This window comes from Sciurus vulgaris, assembly GCF_902686455.1.
Source record: "Sciurus vulgaris genome assembly, chromosome: 9".
In the NCBI taxonomy this organism is placed as follows: domain Eukaryota; kingdom Metazoa; phylum Chordata; class Mammalia; order Rodentia; family Sciuridae; genus Sciurus; species Sciurus vulgaris.
Window position 1 is genome coordinate 78,004,131 of NC_136469.1, and position 15,873 is coordinate 78,020,003.

Genomic DNA, 15,873 nt, shown 5'->3' on the forward strand with positions numbered 1-15,873 from the left:
TACTACTCATTTCCTTTCCTTCCTTTAGAGTTTGAACCAATTGAGATCAGACATAAGGAGCCAGATGGGGGAAGAAGAAATCAGCCTTTATTCCTAGTAAGTTTGGAAAGAAGGTTGCAGGCCTCATCTGTTAACCCTGGAATTCAACTTACCCACCCAGTAACTAGCAGAGAAACCAGGGAAAGGCAGAAAATGGTTCACTCCACTTAACCCCAGACAAATCCCAGGGATGTCTAGTTAGGATGGAGTGCTGGCTCAGCACAAGCCTGCCAGTTCCAATTCCACCAATCAGATCAGTCACTCACTGGGTGGAGCTAAGTTCAGAAGTATTCATTCTAATAGTTCCTCCTCCTCAGGAAACCAGAGAAGGGAATCAGGGTTCCTAGATCATTAATCATACACAATTACACATCTTCAATCACCAGTGCTTACTGGTCACTCACGATGTGTTCAGCATTTTTCTTAGCACTTTTAATGTATCAATGTACCTGTTAATCTTAAAAGGTACTAATAGTGAATCACAGGAGGACTGAGTTCACAGGCAGCCTCAGCAATTTAGCAAAGCCCTAAGTAACTCAGTGAGGCCCTGTCTGTAAATAAAATATAAAAAAGGGCTGAGGATGTGGTTAAGGGCCCCTAGGTTCAATCATCAGTAACCCCTGGCAAAAGATTTAAATTTTGCTCAGCTTTTGTCCTCAGTTACTGCACCATCCCCCCTCCCCCTGCCCCAGAGAATAGGGGGTATGAAACACATGAAAGCATTTAGCTTTCAAAGACATTCTCCAATTAGTGGAGCATTCGGAGTCTTTTATTTACTTTTCCCTCACTAACAACCATTTGATCATTTCACTGTTTTTTTTTTTTTTGTTTTTTTTTTTTTTTTTTTGAAGCTCTGCAGTCACATTAGACAGAGAACACTTAAGAACTTAAAATCCAAGCCAAAAAAACTCACTTCTTGCCAGGCACAGTGGCGCAGGCCTGTGATTCCACTGATTTGGCAAGGGTAAGACATTCAAGGTTAGCCTCAGCCACTTAACTAGACCCTGTCTCGAAAATAAATAAAACAGACTGGATGTAGCTCACTGATAAAGTGCCCCTGGGTTCAGTGCCCAATACCTACACAACCAGCCAACCAAACAACTTGCTTCTTGTTGGCAACCTGATAAAAAACACAAAAATCAAAGAAGTCAAGACTGCCAATTTGAGATTTGATTTGTCCATTCCCCATTACCTTAAGTAATGTTAGTAGGGCTTTGGCAATATTTTGAATCCTCAGTCAGATGAGTCTGCACAGACTTTAAATTATTGTTTTGAGCTTACACTTGATTCTAATCCATGTCATTTCTGAACACTTGGAACTACTTCTTGGTTCCTGGGTGAAGGGATCCAAGCCTCATCAAGAAAACAAAGCTTGACTGAAATAGTTTCACTACTCTTACTTTCTGAAAATCTCCCCAAATTCTAGGTCTATGTTATGAAGAAACAACTAATTCTAAAGGGACATTTCTGATTTTTCTAAATAAATGTAGTCAGTCTTCAGCTTCTTGGCCTTTCATTAAAACACACTATGAACTTCTCACCCTTTTCAGGGGTCCTACCTCCATATATACTGTGGTATGTATGTACACATGCGCACATGCGCACTCGCACACACACACCAGATATAGTCAGGAATAAGGCTTTCATCTATTTGTTTTTTTAGTTGCGTATTTTCACTTGGGCATAAGTTTTAATGTGATATTATGATATCAGGGATTGATATCAGTATTGTCTAGAAGAGAATGGTGAAAATTAGAAGAGGAAAGGGGGGTCATAGCCAAACACAGCTTATGTGGAGGTAGTTAGCAACTTGATATGTACAAAATTATTTCTGCAGATATAACTATAAATCTATGGTTATTCATAGTGATTTTTTAAAAGATAGCTTTGTTTTTGGTTCACTAATTAACTTTGGAGTTGTAATTCTTTTGTTAATCTCACACTTCATTGGGCAGAGAGATAGTGCAGTTGTTGAACACCTGGCCTGGGAGTCAGAGTGCTTGTGAGTTGAGTTCTACCAATTACCGTCCACATGAGTGACCTGAGGCAAGTTACTTATCCACTTGGCCTCAGTTTCTTTCCTGTTATAAAATTGACAGTGATAACAGGGTTGCTGTGAGAATTGAGATTATTCATGAAAGCACCGTTAGAAGCACACCTGGCACAACAAGCTCTACAGTTACCTGTTATAACTCATGCAGATACTGGCATTTAGCAAGCTCTGTCAAGCTACTGGTTTTGCTGGTGAGGGGAGTACTGACGATATGGCTGATGAGGGTGCCTTCCTTGACTGCTTCTCCCCAGACTTCATCCTCATGGCCCAAGACATCCACATGTATGCAGCCAGGGTCCAGTGGGGCCTGGTCATGTGCTTCCTGTCTTACTTTGGCACCTTTGCCGTGGAGTTCCGGCACTACCGCTATGAGATTGTGTGTTCTGAATACCAGGAGAATTTCCTGAGCTTCTCAGAAAGTCTGTCAGAAGCTTCTGAGTATCAAACCGACCAGGTGTAACCCATCAGTTTTTCTGTCCTGGTGAGGTGGGTGTGACAATGGGGAAGGACCAGTAGGACACACCCACAGGACATGACGCATAACCTCTTGACACATTTCAAGTACACACACAGACACACATTCATGGCCACATTTGCCAAATGAGCTTTACAGGGCGAGTTATTTCTTTCATGAAAAAGCACAAGCCCTTCCTTATGTGTGGAAATTCATGCTGTTACACTGAAAATATATGCACGACAGAGCCAGAAGCTTGTGCATGATCACTTCTCGGTCCCCCACCCCACCCCCAGTATGCCTTGCTTATCCTCTTCACATGTTTCAAACACAATCTCCCTACCCCAGCGGGGAGGGGGACAAATGGAACAAGAAAATAACCCCAACTCGCTAAGTTGCCTTCAGGCCCAAAGGGCTTGGAACTAGCTCATGAGAAAGTTGTGAATCTGGCTCTTAATTCTTGAATGCATGAGTGTCACCGAACTGGATGGACACTGTGTGCAGCTCTGGCCCTGGAAAAGTCCTGGACATAACTTCTCACCAATGCGCCCTTCATTGTTGTTCAGCGGTCTGCTGTGTGGGTCCCATGAACGGAACATGCTAGAGTGCGAGCGGAAAGCCCACCGTGATTCAGACTTGATTTGCTGTGCCTGAGAAAGATCGCCATGTGTGAATACTCCAGGGACATGGTCTGCCACGAATGGCACTGGATGGGGGCAGCGAGGCTGTGGTTTAGTTTTTGCTTCCACGGTATGTCATGTACAGTTTTTGTTCTTTCACGTTTACCTTTTTAAAGTAACTCTCATGGGTCTCTCTAGACCTCACGGACAAAAAAGATGTAGACCAAAGGCAAGAACTGAGCTTGCTTTGGGTTCAAACACGAAGAAAGGAAAAAAAAAAAAAAAAAAAAAAAAAAAAGAAAGGTCACCTACAGGTTTATGTTTGAAACGAAGGAAAATTTTATAGAGAAATGCACAGAAGTCTGAGCCGGTGGAGGTAACAGCAAGAGTTCCTGCTAGACACTTTAGGAAAAGACAGGAGTTTGAGAGCATCTTGTTAATCCAAATCAGGGAAGGCCTTCTTAATATGTAGCTATTGCTCAAATCTGGTAGTTTTTGGATTAAGGGCTTTTCAAATTTGGAATTTGTGGAAGCAAATTAAAATATTACACTCATGTTACTGCCCAATATGTGGTTCCCACCTGATAAGAGTTGGGTAGGTGGGTGTTTGAGGCTCTGCTTCACAAAGAGCAGAATTCCAAACTCCTCACATAGGCAGTGGGCTGAGTGGACAGATCCCCGACAAGTGTACTGTTTCAGGGTATCTCCAAATGTACTTCAGAGGGACCTGGGATTTTCATGGACTATGTAAAAGATATTTTAAAAATTCAACCCAAACTCGAGCTTCCTGAGGAAGGGGGTTGGTGTCTTTTCATCTGTATTTATCCCCACCTCCTAGCACAGTGCCTGGCACATATTAGGTGCTCAATAAACATCTGTTGAATAGAACTGTTAAATCATTTACCAGTGAGGAAAAAGGAGTATTAGAGATTCAAAGATGAGCAAGAAAATAGAAGATGGCTGTTTCATGTGAGAAACAAGAGGAAAAATTCATGAATAAGGGTCAGATGAAGGAGTGAGAATACCTCTAAAATGTGAGGAAAAGAATCAAGCAGAGTATTCTGTTATAAAGGCATCTTACTGTAAATAGTCCAAGGTGACATTTATTAGTTTTGAATACTGCTTTTGTTTTTTTTTTTTTCATTTTTATATTTTAAAAATTTTATCAAAGAACAAAGATTTATGAAGTTTTATTTTACTCTACACAATCCAAATTACACAGCTTTTGGTGATGCACTTGTACACTTTCTTAAGAGTATATCTAATAGCACATTTGAGCAGAATCAAGCAATGACTAACATTATTCATTGGGATCTGGCCATTAAATAAAATTCTTTTATGCAGAACTGTGATTTCCTTGTCTCTTGCACTAACATTCCTTCTCTGCTATTGAAGTGTGCGTAAGCAGTGTTACATTGGTAGGTTGTCAACAACCAATTCTATGACTCTGAATACCAACTAGGTGTCTACAACTCAACTCTTAACTACCCAGAGTTAGTGTCAGACTCCAAGGTATACAGGTTCAGTTGCATAAGACTATCCCTACTTCTGTCCAGATGGGGTATGAGACTTTGCTATTAATGGCTTGCAGAACTCAGGAAAATATGTTTTGCTGGTTTATTATAAAAGTTACAATTCAGGACAGGGCAGGGGAAGATGCATGGGGCTTCTATGCCCTTAGAGTGTCCTATCCTAGTGCCTCGGTGTTTATGAACCTGGATCTCTGGAGCTCATTGAGAGTTTATTTTACATCTCTACTTCCAGTGTCCCCACCCCTTTCCTAGGTTGGAGGTCTCAGCACCCAGTCTTTCTGGTGACCAGCCACATCCTGAGACTATCCAGGTTCACCCACCTAAGTTACCTCATTATCACTGTTGTGATCAAAAGGGTCCAATGAGAGTAGACACTCCTGTCACTCCGCACATCCCAAGAGTTCCAAAAATTCTGTGCCAGGAACTTTAAAGACAAAGACACAAATATTTTTGTACTAAACCACACATTATTTACCTAAAGAACAGGATCATGAAGTCTCCTTGGGGTTAAGAACCCCAGCATTCATAAGGGGGAATCTGCATTTGAAACGAGCATTCCTGTATGGCCTAGAGGAACAAAGTTGGCAATACACTATGTTTTGGAAGTTTCTGAACAAGAAAAGTTGATAGTTATTTAATGGAGAACTGACAGTGAGGAAAACTATTATCTGTGTTATTTGCTGGGTTTTCTTTATCCCTCATAAAGAAAACTTTTACATCCTTAAAATTTGTGATTTGCTGGTTATAATTGGAGCATGGGACACTATTATTTGTCTTCAGTCTTTGTGTCAGGATAGGATGAGTTTTGCTATGCTAAGATAAAACTAACATAATTCAAGTTTATTTCTCATACTAGATGTCTATCAGGGTCAGCCAGGAAGTCTGTCCATCTCTGGCTGACAGGCTTCATCTCATGCTTCCACAATTCTTCATAGCCTGGAATATGCAGCAGACTGTTTGCTGGCTTCTAAAGCTTCTGCAGAAGCTTACATTTCCTTGCTTATGACAAATCATGTGGCCATATTTAGGAGTGGCACTGCTACCATGAGCCCAGAATGGGAGAAACACTGTGAATAGCCCAGCGGCCACCACGGTATTCATAGCTTCTTTGGTCATTGTTCCTCTTAAGTGGAAGCTCCTAAAAATCATTTCAGAACCCATCATAACAGACATGGAAGTAGGGGCTATCTGTGGGGTTGGTTTAATTCTCAAAGCTCTTCTTACCTTGTCTAGCTAGACAAGCAACACTTGGCAGTTTGATGGTCCCTCTGCACACCGCTCTGCCCGAAACGTTTTCTCTACTTGGCTTTCAGAACATCATGCCCTTCTAGTTTGCCTCCTGCTTCACTATCCATTCCTCAGTTTCCTTTGCCGGGTTATCCCTGACATCCTAACACTGGAACCTACGGTTCAGTCCTTGGAACTTTTCCTGTCCACACACACTCTGTGGTCACCTCATCTGGTGTTCTAGTTTTTAATATTGCCATGTGCTGACCTTTTTCAAGTTCTCCAGCCCAGACCTCTATTCTAAATGCCAGATCTGTATATTCGACTGCCTTATAACATCTCCACTTAAAAGGTATCTCACGTAGCTCAATTCACAATAGCTAGATTGTGGAACCAACCTAGATGCCCTGCAATAGATGAATGGGTGAAGAGACCATGGTGTATACACACAATGGAATATTACTCAGCCATAAATAATAAAATTATGGCATTTGCAGATAAATGGATGGAGTTGGAGAATATTATGCTAAGTAAAATAAGTCAATCCCAAAAAACCAAAGGCTGAATGATTTCTCTGATAAATGGATGATGATACTTAATGGTGCGGGGGAGGCAAGAATGGAGGAAGGATGGATTGTGTAGAGGGAAATGGGTGGGGAGGGGGTAGTAGGAAGGAAAGACAATAGGATGAGACTACCCTATGTACATGTATGATTATGCAAATGGTATGACTACTTTGTGTACAACCAGAGAAACGATAGTTGTACCCCATTTGTGTACAATGAATCAAAATTTTTAAAAAGGTATCTCGTTTAGCATATCTGATCTTACTCCTGTATATTCGTCCTTCAGTCTTCCCATCTAAGTTGAGCACATTCATGTTTCAGTTGCTCAGATTGATCTTTCTTATTCTCATTCCCTTATCTCTTTTCTCTCACATCCCACATCTGTCAGCAACTCCAGTCTGCTCTACTTTTAAAGTATATTACTACAGTTGTCCCTTACCACCATCTGGTCAAAGCCACCACTGTCTATTCTGAATTTTTTTTTTTTTTTTGGGTGCTGGGGATCAAACCCAGGGCCTTGTGCTTGCAAGGCAAGCACTCTACCGACTGAGCTATCTCCGCAGCCCCTCTATTCTGAATTTTTAGAATAACCTACAAAAGTTTTTTTCTCTGCTTCCATCATTTGCTCCCTTCAGTGTTCCTTAATACAGAAGTCAAAATTATCTTGTTAAAAGCTAAATTAGCCAGGTGCAGTGGCACATACCCGTAATCCCATTACTTGGGAGGCTGAGGCAGAAGGATCTCTAGTTCGAGGCCAGCCTCAGCAATTTAGTGAGGCCCTAAAGCAATTTAGCAAGATCTGTCTCAAAATAAAAAATGAAAAGGGCTAGGGATGTGGCTAAGTGCACCTGGGCCCAATCCCTATTACATTAAAAAATTAAAAAATTAAATAAAAGAAAGCTAAATTAGTGACACGGATCCCTGCCCAGCTCACTGGTACCTGCTGAGAAGTGGCAGGAGAGTCGCTGAAGCAGCAGAGTGGTGGCCCAGGCAGGCTGAAGCATAGGCTGCTGTGCAGAGCCACCAACCCCGCTAGGTCCTGAGATAGCCAGGGCAAGCCAACTTGTCCCCCAGTGGCAGCCTGGCCTGCACCCAGTGTGGCCCTGCTGAAGAAGTGTGCTCCTTGTAGTGCTGCATCTTCAGATGGCTCCCCAACCCCACCCACCAAGCATGTGTGATTCACTGCCTTCAACCTCGGGCTTCCTGAGGAGCTGGAGAAAATGGAAGGCAAACGTGAATGGGTTTCAGGACTAACCAAGAGCATAAATACTTACTAGCATAATTCTGGACCAACAGCACTGGTCCTTTTTTCAAACCCTGATTAGTATAAGTTTGGACCAATAGCATTGACTGAAGTGCTATATAAACCCCTAGGCTAAGATGCTCAGATGACAGCCCTGATGGGTTCTCCCTTTCCCCCTGCCAGAGGTCTGATTCTGCGCACACTTGAAGAAATCATACTCTTACACTCACTCATTCTGGTTTCTGGATTTCATTCTTTGAATCCATGAGACAAGAACCCAGAAAGAGGAAATTGACAATGATCTGCTGGAATCTGCAGCAACACTGGAGGGTATGGCCCGCCATTAACACTTCTTGGCTGCAGAGACCTGCAGCTTGTGCAGATCCCACCTGCCAGCAAAAGCAGTGAATTGAGTTTCATTTTAAAATTCAGTTTCATTAGTTCATTACTCCTTGGCTAAAAATCTTCAATGGCTTCCCTCACACTGACTAAAAACTTGAATCATTAAAATGCCCTGCAATGCCCATCAAGACCCGCTTTTCACCTTTCCTTCTGTTCTAGTTCCTCTGCCTCCTTGTTTTTTCTCCAAAAGCCAGGTGCACTCTGGCCTTTATACTTGCCCTCTGCCCTAGATAATTTTCCCCCACATTCTCAAATCTCTGACCTTCTTCACCTATTCAGGGACCTACATTCTTGCTAAAACCCCTGAACTTCAAATGCAACCTCTCCAAGACCACCCAGCACAATTTATTCCTCTTTCCAGCTTTATCATGCTCTAAAGCATCTTTAAAACATGGTCCCGTGATAGGCATGATATTGACACATTTTAGTTTGTTATTATCGGTCTCTCTCCACCCCTAAAATGCATATTCCACAAAGTTAAGGATTTTGTTTATCTGGCACCTAGAACAGTGCCTGGCAAATAGGTAAGTGCTCAATAGATACTAAAATGAATAACTGGTAGCTGACCCCCAACCCTTTCGGGCGTTTAGGAAACAATGCTAATGTGGTCAGATACTCAGAGAATATAATTGCCCTGCTTGTTCTAGCAAAGTTTTCTATGTCTTGAGAAGGAAGGCCCACATCATAAAAAGGGTTATTTCCTGTGATGTCTGCAGCAACTAATACATGTCAAATGCCCAAGTGCTAAATAACCTTGTACAAACTCTGCCGGAACCCAATTTCCTTTCACGTAGTTTCAAAATAAAATACTGAGGATAGATTTCAGGTTTTTAAGACAAGAAGCTGAAGTGACCCCACAGTTTGTATTCAATTTCCTTTTTAAACTACTCAAAAGCCATCTCCACAAATGTTGTTTGGGTAAGGATAGTGAAAAGGATGCAAGGTATTTAAGGATGTCTGTAGAAAGCAGAACTGAGATTTGCCAGTTGATATTAGAATAACATCTAATACCTCTGTATTATAAACTAAATTTAGATTTGTAGCCAGAGGAAGTTAAAAGGAGTTGGAGGAAAAGGCTCTAGCTAAACACAGGATGGAAGTGGATCCAGTGACCAGAGATGTGCCAGACCAGCCAGCAGCCTGCTTTCTCCATCACCCCCATAGGAGACGGTTTTCTCGAAACACACGGCACTTCCACAAACACAACCATTACTTGCCCTTGGATGGCTTTAAACAGTACCCTTTTACTAGTGTAAATCCAAAAGCACTATCCCTATGATTGGTAGCCTTTTTCTCTTCTATTGCATTTTAGTCTGTAAGAATGAACTGCAGCTTTAAGCCCATGTTGTTATGAGTGGGAAGAAATGGATGGGAGGCACTGTGAAAAAGACATGTGCCTGGCTCTCCTGTGAGGCGGGTGAAGAAGAAAGGAGATCACAGACATTCTAAGGTTTCAAGCCTGGATAACTGGGGGAGGAGGGGCAGTGTGGCGGGTGAAACCTGGGGGCCAGGGTTACACCATGTGCCTCTAAAGATGGCGACTGGCAGAGAGCAAACGGCGTCCTGATTATGCCGGGAGAGAGGCAGGAAGCGTTTACAATTGGCTGTATGATAATCAGCTCAGCCGCCTAGTGCATGGACAGATATACTTTACATGTATGCTTGAGCGAGTGATCGCTTGACCTTTAACAGGACTGGATGGACATATGTGGTTACAATTGCTTATGTGTGAGACTGCTTATATATTGAGGTGATATCTGAATAAAGCGGAAGCTGCTTCATGAACTTCGGAAAAGTACGTGTCTTTTGTCCCGCTGGTTGGGCCGAAAGAGCAAGAAGTGGCGCGAGCCGCTTGAAGCAACCCAGGCTAAGAAGCAGTGGTTTTCAGTAAGTGGTGGCCCGGACTGGGATCAGACGAGGATTGGACTGGGAATTTGTGAGCGCTCAGGTAAATAAAAGACAGTTTCGCTAGCGTAATTAACGAGAAGGTTTCCCTATTTGAGGAAATGGTTGCCTTAAGGTTTTAACGGAAGGGTCCCCGAGAGAGGGAGCGTAACGGAAGATTCTCCTAGAGAGAATATATTGAAAGGCTGTCCCAAGAGACAGCGAAGGACGTCCCATAACAAATATGTGTAAGTTGCTATTTGTGTTACCTTTCCTTGTTTGGTTTCTGTTTGTTGTTGTAGCGATGTGTACATTAGTTCGTTTCTGTCTGACTTCCAAAACACCAAAATTTCAAAAACAGTTAAGAGAAGGGGAAAAGATGTTAGAAATTGTAGAAAAAGAACAATCAAGTCAAGCTTCTGAAAGAGAAAGATGTTCAGACTCTGAGGAACAGGAGCAATCTGAGACAGAGCCGGAAAAGAAGTTACCTCAGTGGCATTTAACCCCTACCATGCCACGCCCTCCGGCGTATAATCCAGATCACCACTCTTTTTCAAGTTGTAAGGGCGCATGACTTGCTGCACAGGGGAGGCCCCCAGACAGTGGGCTGATGTAGAATCTCGATCAGTGTTCCCAATATTCCCAGTATTTGAAGATCAAAACAATCAGAGATATCATCAAATATTAGCTATAAAATTAGTAAAACAATTAAAAGAGGCAGTTATGTCCTATGGAGTACAAGCTGCATTTACCATTTTTTTTATTAGAGGATGTTGCAAGTCAAAATCTTACTCTGACTGATTGGGGTAATTTAGCAAAGGCATGTTTATCTGGGGAACAATATCTCATGTGGAAGATGGCTAACCAGGAGTTATGTTCTGATACTGCCCGACATAATGCAGTTGTGGGCAACCCTCAATGGAATCTAAACATACTAATAGGCCAAGGACCATATGAAGGGCAAGGTAACCAGATCAATTTCCACCCTGGTGTGTATCAACAAATTAGTGCTGCTGCCACTAAAGCTTGGAGAACACTTTCAGGTGCTGGAGATCTTCAAGGACAGTTATCTAAAGTTATTCAAGGTCATAATGAGCCCTATGCTGATTTTGTAGACAGATTGATTCAAACAGCAGGACGTATATTTGAAGATGTGGACCAGGCGATGCCCTTAGTCAAACAGCTTGCCTATGAACAAGCAAATAGATGGTGTAAAGAGGCAATAAGACCTTGGAAAAGCAAAGACCTTGGAGCCTACTTAAAGGCTTGTAGGGATATTAATGAGACTTTTATTCAAGGTCAGGTGATAGCTGCAGCGCTTGCACAGGGTCTTAGAGGTAATACCAGTTCCCGCCCAGGCCAACAGTGTTATCAATGTAAACAATTTGGACACATGAAAAAGGACTGCCCCCAAAGTTCTGTGCCCAAACTATGTCCCTGATGTAAAAAAGGGGAAACACTGGGCAAGTGGCTGTAAGTCAACTAGAGACAAAGATGGTAACCCTTTACCTCTAAAAAATGGGAATCAGGGCCCCCGGCCTCAGGGCCCACAAATATACGGGGCTATCCAGTCTGTGCCTCGGACCCATTACCCCTTGACTCCCCAATTAGACAAACAAGAGGAAGTGCAGGATTGGACCTCTGTGCCTCCGCCAGAGCAGTATTCAAAACCCACCATGAGCCTTTTAACCTATTCTCTGATAGCAAATACGTTGTTAATGCTGTTCAAAATTTAGAATTAACTGGTCTGATTTCCCTCACCTCCACTATTACTAAATATTTGCAAAGTTTACAAAAACTTATCTGGGACAGAAAAGATCCTTTTTTTATTGGGCATGTTCGGGCTCATACTGGCCTTCCAGGTCCTCTAAGTTTACACAATGATTTGACACAGCCACCAGAGACCCACACATCTTTAATACGCTTGAAAATGCAAAAACTTTTCATTCCAAATTTCACGTAAATGCTTCTGCTCTACTCACATGCTATAATATTACTAAGGCAACAGCTCGGGACATAGTCAAGTCTTGTGCTAAATGCGTTACACTTATTCCTAACCCCTCATTAGGAGTAAATCCAAAAGGGCTTCAGCCCAATCATACTTGGCAAATGGATGTAACTCATTATTCAGAATTTGGAAAACTACAATTCATTCATGTGTCTATTGATACTTTTTCAGGATTTATTATGGCCTCGGCTCTTATGGAGAAAAAAACCAAAGATGTAACAACACACTGTTTACACTCTTTCTCCATCCTAGGAGTTCCCAAACAAATTAAAACAGATAATGGTCCTGGATATACGTCCCAGGCCTTTAAACAATTTTGCTCCTCCTTTGGTATTCAACATGTCACAGGAATTTCCTATAATCCCACTGGACAAAGCATTGTTGAGCGTGCCCATTTAACGCTTAAAAACATGTTTTATAAACAAAAAGGAGGAATAGGGGCATCATACAGATCCCCAAAAGACAAATTGTTGTCATGTTCATTTTAAATTTTTAAAATCTTGATCCTGAGGGCTGATCGGCTGCTGACCGTCATTCAGAGCCTAATAAAAAGCATCTACCTCAAGTGCTCTGGAAGGACAGTCTATCAGGACAATGGAAAGGCCCAGATCCAGTATTAATCTGGACCCGAGGGTCTGTTTGTGTTTTCCCACAGGACGCACAATTGCCAATTTGGGTGCCGGAGAGATTGGTCAAGGCCTCAAAAGAGACCCAAAAACAGGAAGATGAGGAGGCTTCTCCTGCTGATGGTGCTGGTGAATTCTCGCCAAGTTAATGGAGGAGAATCGCGTGAACTATGGGGGATAGTGAAGATGTGGCCCTATCCTGTACCCCTTACCAACTCCTCTATTCTATATCCTCCTATTTTTACAATTGGCCACATTTCTGCAGTCCGCTGTTCTATGGGGAAAAGAATGGTTTGGGTTTTTGTCCAGGGGAGGACTCTTGTGTGTTGTGTGTTGTATCTGTCCTGTGCATATATAAAAACGCATATACATATGCACAAACAGCGATTATTCACCAAGCTCTCGTTGCAATTGATGGTGGCCCATCCTCCCAAGTCTGGTTAAATATGCTGGACCAGTAGCCAATGACGGGTAAGATTCATGGGGAGCTCATACTAACCTAAGACAGGAAATGAGGGTAGAGCCTCATTGTCCAATGACGGGTAAGGATGTTGCTCTGCCATGGACAACCTTTTCAGGCACAGTCCCTTTTATAAACAGAAAGGGGGAGTTGTGGCGGGTGAAACCCAGGGCCCAGGGTTACGCCACGTGCATCTAAAGATGGCAACTGGCAGAGGGCAAACGGCATCCTGATTATGCCTGGAGAGAGGCAGGAAGCGTTTACAATTGGCTGTATGATAATCAGTTCAGCTGCCTAGCGCGTGGACAGATATACTTTACATGTATGCTTGAGCGAGTGATCGCTTGACCTTTAACAGGACTGGATGGATATATGTGGTTACAATTGCTTATGTATGAGACTGCTTATATATTGAGGTGATATCTGAATAAAGCGGAAGCTGCTTCATGAACTTTGGAAAAGTACGTGTCTTTTGTCCCGCTGGTTGGGCCGAAAGAGCAAGAAGTGGCGCGAGCCGCTTGAAGCAACCCAGGCTAAGAAGCAGCAGTTTTCTGGAGGCAGGGATGGGGACACCTGCAAAATCTAGGGAGGAAAGGGATGACACTGTTTGGGAAATCAGACAATCTTGATGTTGTTAAGTGCATACTCTTGCACAAGACATTTTAAAACCTCTGTGCTGAAAGGGATGAAAACCCTGTCCACTGCTTGGTACCATTTGATTGACTCGGTGACTGTTCTAGTTACTGTGGCAGCTGAGCATACTACAACAAAATGTAGAAATATAAAGTCATTTCTCATGAGAGTCATACATTCTGTGGGTCAGGAACTGCAGGCAAGGCCTGGACAGCTCGTGTTTGCTTCATATCTGGGTCTCAACTGAAGTTGCTGAGTGGAGGCTGGAAGCATCTGAAGGCTAGTTTTTCCTTATCTGGAGATGGACACTGGCACTCAGCTTGGGGGTGTCTTTGGTTCTTCTCTACACAGGAAAGTCTGGGCTCTCTCATAGCACGGTAACTGGCTTTCCCAGAGTTAGTGTTCAATCCCCAGCTCTTGAAAAAAAGAGTGCCTGGATCATAACCAAGCCTGCAGGGTCACAAAGCGTCATATTTGTTGTCTTCTTTTGGTTGAAGCATCACAAATTCCATCCAAAAAGAGGAGGATCAATGCTATATTGTAAAAAATAGTATGTGGAGACAGGGGTTTAGCTTAGTGGCAAGAATGTTTGCCTCATAAGCATGAAGTCCTGGGTTTGGGCCCCAGTACCACTGCCAAAAAGAAGCATGTGGGGTGACATTAGTTAAAACTGAAATGTAACAGTAACAAAAGCAAAAAATCCATCAGAAATAACTTTTACGGAATTCTGGAAACTAAGCAAAAATGTGCAGCAAAGCAGGGGACACTTAAGAAATGCCAGCTAAATAAATCTCAGTAAAAAACCAAGGCTTGGTGGTGTTTAATTTATCCTGGTCCCACTTCTGTGATGGCCTTGAAGATAACAGCCTATTTCTGGTGCAGTGTGCCATAGCAAACAGAAAAATGCATCTCATTTTTAAAGAATTGTGGTTGTTTGGGCTGTTTTAACAAAGTAACATAGATTGGGTAGTTTAAACAAATTTTTCTCAGTTCTTGAGCCTGGGAATTCCAAGGTCAAAGTGATTAGGTTTCTAGAGAGAACTCTCTGGCTTGTAGGTGCTGCCTTCTGTGTCCTCATGTTAGAGAGAAGCTTTGGTGTCTCCTCTTCTTCTAATAATGTTACTAGTCTTACTGGATTGGGGCACCATCCCTATGACTTCATTTCATCTTAATTATTACTTAATCCCTCATCCCCAAATGTAATCACAGTTGTAGATGGGGCTTCAATATATGAATTTGGAGGAACAATTCACTCCATAGCAACCTGCCTTGTAGCTCCCAGGAAGACCGGCTCAAATGTCTTTCCTTTAATTTACCTAACTTGGAACTCCGCCAGTTTCCAAACATTTTAATTACCGCTACCTGGAATAACAGGTAGCACTGAGGCAAACAATAAGTGAACCAAAAATTTTGGTAAGAAAGGCTGAAGAATGAGATGTTTTGGTGAATAGGGCTCTGAAAAGCCTGATATATTCTTGCTGTTATGGGTTAAATTCTGTGTCCCCCTCCTCTGCCCATTCAAAATATGTTGAAATCCTAATCTGCAGAAACTCAGAATGCAATCTTGTTTGGAAAGGGTCACATGGTATTAAGGTAGGGCCCTAATCCAGCACAACTGCTGTGCTGATAGGAAGATACAGACAAAGGAAGAATGCCATGTGAAATAAAGTAGAAATTGGAGTAATGCATTATTATCTCAGGTAATTCCATGAATTGTCAGCCATCACCAGAAGCTGGGAGGAAAGGAACAGGTTCTCCCTCAGTGCCTCTGAAAGAACTGACTCTGTTGACACCTTGATTTCATACTTCTAGCATCCGGTACTGTGAAGGATAAGTTTCTGTTGCTTTAAGCCATGAAGTGTGTGGTTCTTTGCAGCTCTGGGAAACTAATACAATATAAAGACAGAGAATGGCAGGATGAATTTTAAAACATAACCCACCATACACTCTCTTCAAGAAACATTCTAGATTCAACAACATAAATAGGTTGAAAGCAGAAGGATAGATAAACATATTCCATGTAAACAGAGAGCTGAAGTCACTCTACTAATATTAGACAAAACAGACTTTTAGATAAGAAATGTTACATAAAACAAAAAGGACATTATAATATTAAAGGACCAACC

At 42.3% G+C, this 15,873-nt stretch overlaps 1 protein-coding gene across 3 annotated transcripts in view; it reads left to right on the forward strand.

The window, feature by feature from the left end:
- Window positions 1-7,758, forward strand: part of TMEM150C (transmembrane protein 150C) — a 66,755-nt gene extending 58,997 nt beyond the window's left edge. For all 3 annotated transcript variants that reach the window (XM_079153339.1, XM_079153338.1, XM_079153340.1), the window contains exon 8: window positions 2,344-7,758. In XM_079153339.1, the coding sequence (XP_079009465.1) occupies window positions 2,344-2,552 (209 nt within the window). In that variant the 3' untranslated portion in view covers window positions 2,553-7,758. The remainder of the gene's footprint in view (window positions 1-2,343) is intronic.
- Window positions 7,759-15,873: the final 8,115 nt, after the last annotated feature.